At 43.3% G+C, this 14,912-nt stretch overlaps 1 protein-coding gene across 1 annotated transcript in view; it reads left to right on the top strand.

Annotated features, from left to right (window-relative positions):
• Positions 1–1,785: 1,785 nt before the first annotated feature.
• LOC147084982 (Fc receptor-like protein 5) overlaps positions 1,786–14,912 on the top strand; it is a 184,659-nt gene continuing 171,532 nt past the window's right edge. The window contains exons 1-2 of the mRNA XM_085979693.1: positions 1,786–1,922; positions 13,731–14,033. Coding sequence (XP_085835819.1) covers positions 1,811–1,922; positions 13,731–14,033 — 415 coding nt within the window. The 5' untranslated portion in view covers positions 1,786–1,810. The remainder of the gene's footprint in view (positions 1,923–13,730; positions 14,034–14,912) is intronic.

Genomic DNA, 14,912 nt, shown 5'->3' with positions numbered 1-14,912 from the left:
ACAGGTGTCAGTGCTGGGTCCCCAACTCTTTACAATCTATATTATCGATTTGGAGGAGGGGGCCAAGTGTAACATATCAAAGTTTGCAGATGATACTAAGATGGGAGGGAAAGTAGTGAGTGAGGAGGACATAAAAAACCTGCAAGGGGACATCGACAGGCTAAGTAAGTGGGCAGAGATTTGGCAGATGGAATACAATACTGGAAAGTGTGAGGTTATGCACTTTGGCAGGAAAAATCGTAGAGTAAGTTATTATCTTAATGGCAAGAAACTTGAAAGTACTGAAGTACAAAGGAATCTGGGGGTCCTGGTGCACGAAACTCAAAAGATTAGTATGCAGGTGCAGCAAGTGATTAAGAAGGCCAATGGAATGTTGGCTTTCATTGCTAGGGGGATAGAATATATAAATAGGGAGGTATTGCTTCAGTTGTACAAGGTATTGGTGAGACCGCAACTAGAATACTGCGTACAGTTTTGGTGTCCATACTTAAGAAAGGACATACTTGCTCTCGAGTCAGTACAAAGAAGGTTCACTCAGTTAATCCCGGGGATGAGGGGATGGACATATGAGGAGAGGTTGAGTAGATTGGGACTCCACTCATTGGAGTTCAGAAGAATGAGAGGCGATCTTATTGAAACATATAAGATTGTGAAAGGGTTGGATCGGGTGGATGCGGGGAAGATGGTCCCGATGATGGGTGAAACTAGAACTAGGGGGCATAGTCTTAGAATAAGGGGCTGCTTCTTTCAAAACTGAGATGAGGAGGAACTACTTCACTCAGAGGGTGGTAGGTCCATGGAATATGCTGCCCCAAAAAGCTGTAGAAGCTACATCATTACATAAATTTAAAACAGAAATAGACAGTTTCCTAGAAGTAAAGGGAATTAAGGGTTACGGGGAGCGGGCAGGAATTTGGACATGAGTCTAGGTTCGGATCGGTCATGGCCCTGTGGTAGCGGAGCGGGCCCAGGGGCTGTGTAGCCTGATCCTGCTCCTATTTTGTGTGTCTAATTCTGTTAGATTCAGGAGATGGTTCTGTGATAGTAGATTGGCGGTTAGGATCAGATCAGCCATGATCTTATTGAATGGTGGAGCAGGCTCGAGGGGCCGATTGGCCTACTCCTGCTCCTATTTCTTATGTTCTTATGTTCATTCGGTTCTACTTGTTTAAGCTCCACTTCCTCATTCAGTATACAAGAGCTGACATATCACTGACATATAGATCTGCACAGTGGGCGGAGACTAATATGCTACAAAAACACAGAGCTGCATTAACCTCTTAATCACCAACGTCTCCAAACACAATTGAAACAAGTAATGCCTCCATCCATTCAATAATGGAGCTCACGCGCTGCCATTGCAATTCTGCTTTGTGGTGTAGCCGCCTGTGGAGATCTGTAAAGATGCTCAGTGTTTGCACCCATACTCCATGCAACTGCAGTCATTTGTCTTTCAGTGACGTTTTCACAAAATGGATCTGTTATAAATCCACGTGTTTTGTGTCATTAGGGCCAAAGGGCACATTTGGTAATTGCTGTCGATTATTGCAATTATATGCCAATGAATATTAGGTTGAATTTCTTCAGTTATGGTGGGTGTATCTATAACAAGGAGGCAGGATATTAAAATTGGTGCCAGATAATTTGGAGTGAAACCAGGAAATACTTTCTTACACAAAGTGTAGTGTTAATCTGGAACCCTGTATTTAGTGTCTGCCTACATTATGTGTTCATGTTCTGGAGTGGGAGCTGAACTAAATGGAGCCAGAATGTCACCAACTCAGTCACACTGAGAAATGTCCATAAAACAATGCACGGCAGTCAGTTTGTATATTCATCCTCTAAAGGTGCTGGTGTTCGAATAACTGATTCATATTTTCTCTTTTCAGTGATTTTTGGGGCTCAGAGAATCGTTTCTCGAGGTTAGTGTCGACGCTTTTCTCTAAAATAATGAAATTGAGCAATTCATTTTCAAACTGCTAAATAAATGAATTTGTTATTGTGAAATTGAAATTCGTTGCTCTGATGCATCGTGTTGTGACGTTTGTAGCAGTAATGCATGTCTGCATCTCAGTAGCTTTCATTGCTAATGTACTATGAGAGATGTCTTTGTTTTCAAACATTTTGGTCAGCGATACAAGGAAAACTACAATAAATCTGGGAGGAAATATCTAGTTTCAATATAAGTAAAGTAAATGGTGATGGAGAAGATAATGAGATCAAAGATAGCCAGATTATGAGGACCCAAGGCTTTCCACCCGATGGGCGGGTGGCGGGTGGGGTGTGGGCGGTTAATATAATTAGGTGAGGAAATTACTGATGTGTTAGTCATGAACTTCCAAAAGTCTCTCGATTGAGGAATAGACCAATTCGATTGGAAACTGACAGGCACTGTTTTATTTAAGAGGGGAGGAGAGATCAACTTGAAAATTTTAGGCCCATCAGTCTAGGTCACTTTTGGGGAATACACTGCAATCTATTATTATGGACAGAGCATTTGGACAGATATGAACTGACCAGAGAGATCCAGCATGGATTTGTAAATGGTAAATCACGTCTAGCGAACCAATTGATATTTTGAGGAGGTAACTAATTGGTGTTATACACTGTTTATGAATGTTATTTATATGGACGTCCAGAAGGCTTTCGACGAGCCGTGCAGGCAATAGAAGGTAACTTATTGAATTGGATATGAAATGGTTATTTTGTTGGAGACAGTTAGTAGGGATAATGGTTCTGTACTCACATTGGCATGATGTGAATAATGGTGTCACCCGGGAATCTGTACTGAGGCCTCATATATTTATATTTATAAGTGACTTGGTTGAAGGAATAGGGAGCCGTATATCTAAATTTGCTGGCGAAACGAAGTTAGGCGGCGCAGTAAATAATGCACACGTAAGCAAAAAGTTGTAAAGGGACAGTGATTGAGTGGGTGAGCGGGAAGACAGTAGCAGATGGAATTTAAAGAGAGAAATTGTGATTTCTTTCATTTTGGACGTACAATCAAGATTCTTGTATTTTCTAATTGCTAAAAAGCTCGGGAAAGTGGAGGAACGGAGTGATTTAAGGGTCGAAGTACATGAATAGCTAAAATCTAGTGGACAGTTACGGATAATTATAAAGATTAATGGAATGTTTGCCTTTATCTCGAGAGAGCTGGAATTCGAAGCGGTGGAAGTTAAGTTGCAGCTGTACAGAGCTCTGGCTAGACTCCTTCTGGAGTTATTGCATTCAGTTCAGGGAACTGGACCTCAGGAAGGATATTATGGCCCAAAAAGTGCATCGGTTGCGTAGCTACTGAGTATGGAGCTGCAGCGAATGGAGACTTACTCCTCGGTGCTGCAGAATTGTGTGCCACGTATGACATCACTAAGTCCAGGAGCGCAGTGTACAGCCTCTGCGTAAGGGAAGAAACGATCACAAAATCTGTCAAACATAAGCCACGCCCAGGTAAGGCTCTTTCAGTCTTTTCCATTGAAATTATTTTTTTTTAACTCAGCAAAACATATAAAAACATGTAATTAATCTGGTCTCATTTCACATATCAATCATATGCTTTATTTTTTCATCTAGACTCACAATATATTAGTCCCTATGGGTACAACTTCCATTTTTGATCCTCAGTAAACACCTAACACTGTCTTTTATCTGCTACAGGTAATGTTGTTGAACTTCAGAAAGAGATCCCCAACCATATATTCAATGTTAATTTTCAGTATTAAAATATAATATTCAGACGTCATTTAGGCTGGTAATAAACAAATCTATTCTCCATGATAAAGAGTCATTATATAAATTGTTACCTTGTTCATTTTTGATTTGAAATGATTTTTTTCACTGAAATTTGTTAGATGCTCATTTTATTTAACTTTCTTTTTCAACTTCCCAAATAAGTAAAATGAAACTCAAACAACAAAAATGTCTCCTCCACCAAAAGGGCCACAATCTACACACACAGATCTTTTAAGATGTGACACAGCCTCTTGCGCCTGCTTTCAGTAACCATAAAATATGCGGATGTAATTGCTGGGCAGTTGGTAATTAGCCCAAATCTGCGCCATTTATTAGTATTTCCCTGTCGGTGTAGATCATGTGTTAAGGCGAACCTCGACCGATTGCAAGTTCAGGATTAGTGCCTGCGCAAGCACTTGTGGAAATACCGAACTTGCGGTAAATGTCAAAGGCGGTGTGACGGAGCACTCTCAGAGCATGCCATCATACTCACCGCAAATTCTGACCCATTGGTTTTGGAGGGGGTGCAGCACAGATTCACCAGAATGATAACGGGTCAATAAGGGTTAATTGTGAGGACAGATTCCATAGTCTAGGCTTGTATTCGCTCAACTACAGAAGATTAAGGGGTGATCTAATTCATCTGTTTAAGGTCATTAAAGGATTTGATCTGGTAGAAAGAGAGGAACGATTCCCTCTGGTGGGAGAGTACAGAACAAGGGGGCATAGCCTTAAAATTAGAGCTCGGCCATTCAAGGGTGATGTCAGGAAGCACTTCTATACACAAGGTGTAGAGAAAACATTGAACTCTCACCCAAAATTCGGTTGGGACTAGATCAATTGAAAATTCCGAAACTGAGATTAATAGATTTGTATTGAGCAAGTTTAATACGTTTTATAAAACCAAGCCAAGTAGATTGAGTTAGGATAGAGATCAGCGATGATCGATTTGAACAGTGAAACAGGCTCGAGGGGCTCAATAACCTACTTCTGTTCATATGTTCCTACATCCTTAATCTGGTGTGGGTTTAAAAAGTGCACTCAGCGCAAGTGGAATGAATATCTTGCTTCGGTCTAAAGTGCGTGACCACACACTCCTACCACACTGAACTGAATTGACCTGAGTTTTTCCCACTCACTTAATCTAGCAAAGTCCCCTTGCGATATTCTGCTGGTATCTCCAGAATTTTAGTGCCACCAAACTTAGTGTCGTCATTAACTTGGATGTATGGAACTTTATTAATTCCTGTAACCCATAGGTCAATGTAGTGAAAACATGAGGTGACATTACAGAATCCTGGGGACACCACTTGTCACATCCTGCCAATTAGATTACATACCCGTCATCCCTGTGCTCTGTCTCCTAACTTCTAAACAATTTGCTACGAACGTCAATAGGTTGCATTCAGTTCCATGTGATTTACCGGACAAATGCTCTACTTAATGTCAGGATTACTGATTTTGATCACACAAGGGTATCATTTTCTTAGCAACCCATTTACTGACATTTGGCTTGAGCCAGAGATGAGCTGCAAGAGCTCAAGGGTCAATATGCCACGAGTCCCATATCCCTTTTATTAATTCGTTCTTTTCTGTATTTTTCTCTTCTGCCATGAGTGAACTATCATTATCCCAACACTTCACAACTCCACTAGTTTTCCAATACCCTGCATTTGTAGAATTGAATTATTTGTGACCAAGTCCTCAGTGGCCCTCTGTTCCTCTCCTGGTATTCTCTGACAGGCCCATCGAGAGTTCTGTCAATCATTTCATGCGAGCAGCAAAACCAATTCCCGCTCCTTCTCTGCTGCTGATCTTCAAACCCATCGCTCCTGCTGAGGCCTAATCTAACAAACTACTTATCTGTCCCAGTCACTGAATCCTCCACTATCCCCTTGGACTCTTAAATGGATCAACTAGCGCCCCTGCCAATTTCCATCCAGATTGATGGTTAAATATTATATATGTATTTCTCTATATAGTCTGGTGTGGAAGGATTTAAGTGGAATAACCTATATACTTGTAATATGGATGGCACCTTCTCCTTGGAAAATATGTATCTAAATGGTGTAGAGGAGAAGAGATACTGGGGGTACTGGCACGCAAATCACTTATAGTTGAGACGCAGGTTAATAAGGTCATAACTAAGGTGGGTTTGCTCATGTTTTTTCTATGGAACAAAGGCGTCTGAGGAGCCACTTGATTAAGGTTTATAAAATGATGAGGGACCCAGATTGAGTGGACTGGAAGCACCTACATCGCCTAGCATAGAGGTCAATAAAGAGGAGGCATAGATTTAAAGCAATTTGTAAAGGGATTAGAAGGGAGTTGAGGAGAGCTTTTTTCACCCAGAGGGTAGTGGGGGTCTGGAACCCACTGCCTGAAAGGGTGGTAGAGGCAGAATCCCTCATCAGATTTAAAACATCCTTGGATATGCACTTAAAGTTCCATAACCTACAAGGCTGCGGACTGGTAAGTAGGACCTGGTGAGTATTTCTACAGTCCAGTGGTTAAAGTAAAAGTAAGGTCTCTAGATTAGAGTAAGTAGTGCTTAAAGCGAAGTAAGTTCAATAGTGTATTTAATATTCTTCAATTAGGAGGAAGTAAAGGGAGTAAATTAAGTGTAGGATGTGGCAGAGCAGCTCGGCAGTGTGGCGTGCTCCTCCTGTGGTATGTGGGAAGTCAGGGACACTTTCGGTGTCCAGGGCGAACACATGTGCAGGAAGTGTCTCCAAATGCAGCTACTCGAAATCCACGCTTCGGAACTGGAGCTGTGGCTGCAGTCACTGTGGAGCATCTGTGAAGCTGAGATCTTCATGGATAGCACATTTAACGAGGTCGTCATACCACAGGTAAAGGCAAACAGGAAATGGGTGACCACCAGACAGAGTAATAGAACTAGGAAGGTGTTGCAGGAGTCCCCTAGGTCCATCTCCCTCTCCAACAGATTTTCCGTATTAGATACTGATGGGGAGATGGTTTCTCAGGGGAATGAAGCAAGACCAAGTCCGTGGCACAAAGAGTGGCCAAGCTGCACAGGAGGGGAGGAAAAAGAGTGAGAGAGCAATAGTGATCGGGGATTCTATCGTAACAGGAACTGATAGACGTTTCTGTGGCCGCAGACGTGACTCCAGGATGGTATGTTGCCTCCTTGATGCCATGGTCAAGGATGTCACTGGACGGCTGCAGGGCATTCTGAAGGGGAGTGCAATGACGTGGATACATTCGTACCAATGACGTGGATAGAACGAGGGATGTGGTCCTGCAACAAGAATTTAGGGATAGCAGATTAAAAAGCAAGACCTCAAAGGTTGTAATCTCTGGATTACTCCTGGTGCCACGTGCTACTGAGTATATGAATAGCAGGATTGAGCAGAAGAATGTGTGACTAAAGATTTGGTGCAGCAGGGAGTGTTTTAGCTTCCTGGTTAACTGGTTCTGCTTCTGGAGAAGATGGGACCTGTACAGAGCAAATATATAACGGCACAAGGGGGTATGGCAACGCTGGATGGCATTTATTTTAATGCAAGGAGTCTTGCGAGTAAGGCAGATGTATTAATGTTGTTGATGAACACATGGCAGACTGATATTGTTCCTATCACAGAGACATGGTTGAGGGAGTGGCAGGACTGGCAACTGATTAATCCGGGCTATAGAATCTTCAGACGAGACAGAGGGGGGTGTAAAAGAGGTGGGTTTATCGCAATATTAATCAAGGAGTCAATTATTGCTGTACGGAGGGATGATATCTTAGCAGGTTCCTCTAACGGAGCCATATGGGAAGAACTTAAAAATAAAAAAGTGGATAGCACTTTGCTGGGAGTGTGCTATAGACCTCCAAACAGTCAGGGGGAGATAGAGGAACAGATATGTAGGCAAATCTCAGAGAAGTGTAGAAATAATAGGGTAATAATAGTAAGGGATTTCAACTTCCCCAATATTAACTGGAATAGTCACAGTGTGAAAGGCTTAGAGAGAATTCTTAAAGTGCATCCAGGAGAGCTTTTGGAGCCAGCATGTAGAAAGTCCTACAAGAGAGGGGGTCGTACAGGACCTAATTCTAGGGAATGTAGCCGGGCAAGTGGTAGAAGTGTCAGTTGGAAAGCATTTTGGTGACAGTGACGATAAATCGTTGAGATTTAAGGTAGTCATGGAAAAGGACAAAGATGGACCAGAAATAAAGGTTCTTCATTAAGAGAAGGCCGATTTTAATATGAAAAGGCCAAAGTGGACTGGCATCAGCTACTTGTAGGAAAATCCACATCAGAGCAGTGGAGTCTTTCAGAAAGGAAATAGAGTACAACGCCAACATGTTCCCGTAAAGGTCAAGGGTGGGACCAACAAGCCCAGGGATCCCTGGATGTCAAGGGATATACAAGAATGGATTAGGAATAAAGGCAGGCTTTTGGCACATGCAAAGGACTGAAAACAGTGGAAGTCCTAGAGGAGTACAGAAAGTGCAGGGGGTACTTAAAAATGAGATTAGGAGAGCGATGAGGGTGCATGAAAAAACACTGGCGGGCAAAATAAAGGAAATTCTCAAGGTGTTTTAGAAATATATTATGGGCAAGAGGATATCCAGGGCAAGATTAGGGCCCATTAGGGACCAAAGTGGCAATCTGTGTGTAGAGCCGGAAGAATTAGATGAGGTTTAAAATGAATATTTTGCATCTGTGTTCACTATGGAGAAGGACGATGTAGGCATATAAATCAGGCAGGGGGATTGTGATATAATTGAACAAATTAGTCTGAGTGTCATAGAGTTATACAGCACAGAAAGAGACTCTTTGGCCCATCGTGTCCACGGAGGCCATCAAGCCCTATCTTTTCTAATCCAATTTTCCATCACTTGGTCCGTAGCCTTGGATGCTATGGTGTTTCAAGTGCTCATCTAAATGCTTCTTGAATGTTGTGAGGGTTCCTGCCTCTACCACCTTTTCAGGCAGTGAGTTCCAGATTCCAATCACCCTCTGGGTGAAAAAGGCTTTCCACAAATCCCCTCTAAACCTTCTGCCCCTTACCTTGAATCTATGCCCCCTGGTTATTGATCCCTTTACTAAGGGGAAAAGTTCCTTTCTATCTACCCAATATATGCCCCTCATAATTTTGTACACACCAATCAGGTCCCCCCCTCAGCCTTCTCTGCTCTAAGGAAAAGAAACGCAGCCTGTCCAGTCTCTCTTCATAGCTGAAACGCTCCAGCCCAGGTAACATCCTGGTGAAACTCCTCTGCACACTCTCCAATGCAATCACATCCCTCCTATAGTGTGGCGACAAGAAATGCACACAATATTCCAGCTGTGGCCTAACTAGCGTTTTGTACAGCTCCATCATATCCTCCCTGCTCAAATATATTCCATGCCTCGGCTAATGAAGGCAATTATCGCATATGCCTTTTTAACCACCTTATCTGCCTGTCCTGCTGTCTTCAGAGATCTATGTACATGCACACCAAGGTCTCTCTGATCCTCTTTCCTCCCTAGGATGCTACCATTCTTTGTATAGTCCCTTTCCTTGTTAATCCTCCCAAAATGCATCACCTCACATTTTTCAGGGTTAAATTCCATTTGCCACTGTTCTGCCCATCTGACCAACCCGTCTATATCGTCCTGTAGCCTGAGGCTTTCCTCCTCGCTATTTACCACTTCACCAATTTTCGTGTCATCTGCGAACTTACTGATCATACCTCCTACATTCATATCTAAATCATTAATGTATACTACAAACAGCAAAGGACCCAGCACCGATCCCTGCGATACACCAGAGCATGGCTGGAACCTGGAACTCACTGCCTGAAAGGCTGGTAGAGGCAGGAACCCTCAACATTCAAGAAGCATTTAGATGAGCACTTGAAATGCCATAGCATACAAGGCTACGGACCGAGTGCTGGGAAATGGAACTAGAAAATATAGGGTTTGATGGCCAGCGTGGACACGATGGGCTGAAGGTCCTCTTCCTGAGCTGTATAACTCTATGACTCTAAATCCCCATGGCCTGATAACCTGCATCCCAGAGTACTGAAAGTGGTAGCCATGGAAATAATGGATGCATTGGTTGACATCTGCCAAATTTCTATATATTATGGAGCAGTTCCTCCAGATTGGAGGGTGGCAAATGTAACCCCACTATTTCAAAAGGTAGGGAGAGAGAAAACAGAGAACTACAGATCGGTTAGCCTAACCTCACTAGTAGGGAAAATGCTAGAGTGTATTATAAAGGATGTGATTAACAGCACACTTAGAAAATATCAACGGGATTTGACAAAGTCAACATGGATTTATGAAAAGGAAACGTGTTTGACAACCTACTGGAGTTTTTGAGGATGTAACTGGCAGAATAGATAAGGGAGAAAGAGTTGCTGTGGTGTATTTGGATTTTCAGAAGGCCTTTGATAAATTCCCACATAAGAGGTTAGTGTGCAAAATTAAAGCACCTGGGATTGGGAGTAATATACTGGCGTGGACTGAAATTTGGTTAACAGACAGGAGAAAGAGTGTAGGAATAAAGAGGTCTTTTTCGGGGTATCAGTTGGTGACTAGTCGGGTGCCGCAGGGATCAGTGCCCGGGCACCAGATTTTCACAATATATATTAATGATTTGGATGAGGGAAGCAAATGTAATATTTCCATGATTGCTGACGACACGATTTTGGTGGGATTGTGAGTTCTGAGGAGAATGCAAAGAGGCTTCAAGGCGATTTAGACAAGTTGAGTGAGTGGGCAAATACATGGCGGTATAACGTGGATAAATGTGAAATTATCCACTTCGGTTGGAAAAACAAAAAGGTAGAGTATTATATAAATGTTGAAAAATTGGGAAATGCTGATGTACAAAAGGAGCTGGGTGTCCTTGTACACGAGTCACTGAAAGCAAACATGCAGGAGCAGCAATCAGTTAGGAAGGCAAATTTTATGTTGGCCTTCATTGCAGGAGCAAGGATGTCTTACTACAGTTGTACATGGCCTTGGTGAGACCACACCTGGAGTACTGTGTGCAGTTTAGGTCTCCTTGCCTAAGAAAGGCTATACTTGCCATAGAGGGAGTGCAGCGAAGGTACACCAGACTAATTCGTGGGATGGCAGGACAGTCGTATGAGGAGATATTGAGTCGACTAGGCCTCTATTCACTAGAGTTTAGAAGAATAAGAGCAAATCTCATTGAAATATATAACATTCTGACAGGGCTAAACAGACTGGATGCAAGGAGGATGTTTTCCCTGGCTGGGGGCTCTAGAACGAGTGGTCACAGTCTCGGGATAGGGGTAGGACATTTAGGACTGAGATGAGGAGAAATTTCGTCACTCAGAGGGTGGTGAACATATGGAATTCTCTGCCGCAGTAAGCTGTGGAGGCCAAGTCACTGAATGTATTTAAAAAGGAGATAGATAGATTTCTAGACACACAAGGCTTCAATGGGTATGGGGAGAGGGCGGGTATATGTTATTGAGGTAGAATCACAGAAACCCCACAGTGCAGATAGAGGCCATTTCGGCCCATCGAGCCTGCACCGACACATATCCCACCCGATCCCCGTAACCCCTACACCAACACATATCCCACCCTATCCCCGTAACCCCACGTATTTAATCCCCCGAACACTAAGGGCCAATTTATCATAGCCAATCATCCTAACCCGCACATCTTTGGACTGTGGGAGGAAACCAAAGCACCCGGAGGAAACCCACGCAAACATGGGGAGAATGTGCAAACTCCACACAGACAGTCACCCGAGAGCCGGATTCGAACCCGGGTCCCTGGCGCTGTGAGGCAACAGTGCTAACCACTATGCCTCCGTGCTTCCCTAGGTTCAGCCATGATCACCTTGACTGGCGGAGCAGGCTCGAAGGGCCGATTGGCCTACTCTTGCTCCTATTTTTCTGTGTTCTATGTTTCTAAGTTAACCTTGTATAGACCAGGGTTTTACTACACTTGGAGCATTGTGCAGAGTCCTGATCTTCATTTTATAAAATGGATATCGAAGCACTGGAGAAGGTGCAATGTATATTGACAAGGAGAATACCAGAACTGAAAGGCTATAACTTTCAGGAAAGATTGAACAGGTTTGCGCTCTTTTCTCCAGAAAAGGGAGGACTGGAGATGGTGACTGATAGAGTCTTTAAGTTTATGAAAAGTTTTGACAGGGCAGACGTAGAAAAGATGTTTCCACTTTCGGGGCAGACCAGAAATAAAGTCCATAAATAAACGCTCGTCAATAATGAAGCTAATAGGGAATCCGGGAGAAACTCTTTACCTAGAGAGACACCAATGCAAATGCAGATCAGTACTTTGAATCCCTTTTATATTTCGGTAGATCATACAATCATGGAATCATGAAGATTTACAGCACAGAAGGAGGCAATTTGGCCCGGTGTGCCTGCCCCGGTTTTTTGAAAGAGCTGCCCAATTTAGTCCCACTCCTCAGCTTTTCCCTTAATCCTGCAAATTAGTCATCTTCAAGTACATGTCCAATTGCCTTTCGAAAGTTCCTATGGAATCTGCTTCCATGACCCTGTCAGATAGTACGGTCCAGATCTTAGACTTTTCCTGCCTTCAGCCCTCACTCTCCTTTTATCTCCCTTATCCAGTCTCGCTGATTCCCCCTCGTTCCATTGCTCAATGATTCTCGCAGTCCTTCTCTCTCTGTTACTCTCCCACTCCTGTTATTCATCTTTCTGTCGCATTCTCTTTCGATCGTGTGCTCTCTTCCAATACTTTTGCGAATCCCTTTAATGTGTTAATTGTTCCTTCTCTCCCTGGATGCCAACTTTCGCTTTGTGGCTCTCTCTCCCTCTCCCACTCTGAGCCTGTCTATCTCTGTCTTTATCTCTCTCCCTCTCGTTCTCTTTCTCTGTCTTCTAGCCATCACGTAGCTCTGTGCCTTTTAACCCCGGGTAGTTTGATGTGGACAGACTAGATAAGGTGGGGTTAATCGCTTAGAGCAGAAAATATTAAGTGAAGAATCACTAGAGTTGTTCAAACGTATGATGCGTATCGTTAGAGTGAATAAAAAGAAACTGCAAGCAAAGGACAAAGATTTAAATTAATTGGCAAAAGAACCAGGCAGGATATAAAGAGAATTGTTTTACACAGTGAGTTGCTATGATCTGGAATGCACTGCCTGAACTGGTCGTAGAAACGGATTGAATATTAACCTCCAAGTGGAAGTGAATGAATACCTGAAAAGGGAATAACTGCATGGACCTGCAAAAAGGGCAGTGGGTGAGATTTTTGTGGGCCCAAAGTTTCAAATGCAAATCAACATAAGGGCAGCAGGCGCTTGGGTGCACCATCACCTCCAAGTTGCCTCCAAGTTACACACCATTCTGAATGGATTCAATTAGAAGACCAATGACCACCTTCTGAAGGGGACACTAGTGATGGACAGTAGTTGCTGGCCATGCCAGCGACTATCACAGCGGGCCCACCAAAACATGTCAATTATTTGATATGAGTGATCGTCACAGCCTCGCTGAGATTGGTTTCTAATGGCCTTCCCTTGGCGGCGGTTTCAAACTTGCACTGGTACCGATCGCGGTGCGGGTATAATAGCGACATTCACTCTTTCTGATCGCATCTTCACCTGGGCTAAATTAGCAGCACTGGGTTTTCAAAGCAACCATTTCCTTGTTCTGCTCGTATCTCAGAGTAAAATCTCCAGCCTGAAACCGGACTTTTGACAGCGAACTCGAGCTGATTTAGTTTCTTTGGCACCGCCATTTGATTTCCTACATTACAACAGTGGCTACACTGCAAAAGTAATAAATTGTCTGTAAAGCGCTTTGGGCAATCCCGAGGTCATGAAAGGCGCTATAGAAATGCAAGTCCTACTTTGTTTCTTTGTAATCAAACCCCGAACTCCCCTTTTGTGGAATCTCTGTATCCGATGTGAAACTGCACTTTAACACTGCAGAATCAACATTGAGTTCCCAACCTTGCACTGTACATGACAGTCCGCAGACCCAATGCTAAATGCTATTTCTATGTATTTTACCGCAGATGCGCTAACAACGCCAGTGATATCTCTTGACCAACCGACTGGGGTGTATTTAGTAGGAGAGACGGTCACCATTACCTGCACTGTGACTGGAGATTATCACGATAAAACCTTCCACTTTTACAAATATACTCAACGGCTTTACTCCGAGGAAACCGAGGAAATCAGCACAACGGACAATAGTGTAATATTCTCGGTTACCAGTACAGACCAAGGAGCGCGGTACCAGTGCCGACATCAAATCTCCTTCAATGGAGGGTTGTCACAATTTTATCGCAGCGAGTCTGTGACGGTCACTGTAGCAGGTGAGTGACAGGGAGCAGAGGTTTTTAGTATGTTTTTTTCCAGCTCCTGATATTTTTTATAAAATCACGCTTTAATCATTGGAACAACATGAATGGTTTAATATTAGGGGAGGAGAAGATAATCTAATTGGTTAAGATTTTATTGCTCAAATCTAGACAGGATTCATGTAATGCTGCACACTGCATTCACTCGCTGTGAATCTATTACCGGCTATGGGCGCTACTGGAGATAAGGCGGTGAAAATCTTCACTGGTGGTAGTGCAAAACGGGCGATAGGGATTCGTCTGCCCGTTTTATGACTCGCCTGATAATGTTTTCCATTCATTTATGTGTGTAAAATCGAATCGTGACCACTTGTTTCAAGGATCCACCTAAGAAAAAATTATCCCCTACATGTTCGAACTAACAAAGTTTAGTGCCACAATGACAGCAGGGCGCCAGGGATTTAACTCTACTGAGTTTAGCATCACCTCCGGAAGCTCTCCAGACTGACTGGCCTTGACAGGTTCCTCTGTCAGAGAACAGAATCTGACTGCTGAGACTTGCAAAATGATCCTGTAATGCGCGATATTTTAATGTAATTACATTGTGGTGTTCCATATCTCTCTCTGCAATGCATTTCGGCAGCACTTCACAAACACGTGACTTTCTCCACCCAGAAGGACAAGGGCAGCAGGTGCATGGGAACACCATTGTTGTGTCTGTACCTTTAAGAGAATAACTGGACTCAGACTGCAGTACCGGCACTGACCACCCTGTATAAAAGGCGCTAGAGAGCCTCTGTTTAGCTTCACTCCTGACTTCCACCAGTAAAGACTTGTTGTTTTCACTCCTGCTGGTCCGTGTCTCAATCATTCACGGACTTAACACTGGCGACG

This window comes from Somniosus microcephalus, unplaced genomic scaffold (genome assembly GCF_052327205.1).
Source record: "Somniosus microcephalus isolate GS21.2 unplaced genomic scaffold, FLI_Smic_1.0 unresolved_chr9, whole genome shotgun sequence".
Taxonomy (NCBI): domain Eukaryota; kingdom Metazoa; phylum Chordata; class Chondrichthyes; order Squaliformes; family Somniosidae; genus Somniosus; species Somniosus microcephalus.
This window is presented reverse-complemented; position numbering and strand designations above follow the sequence as displayed.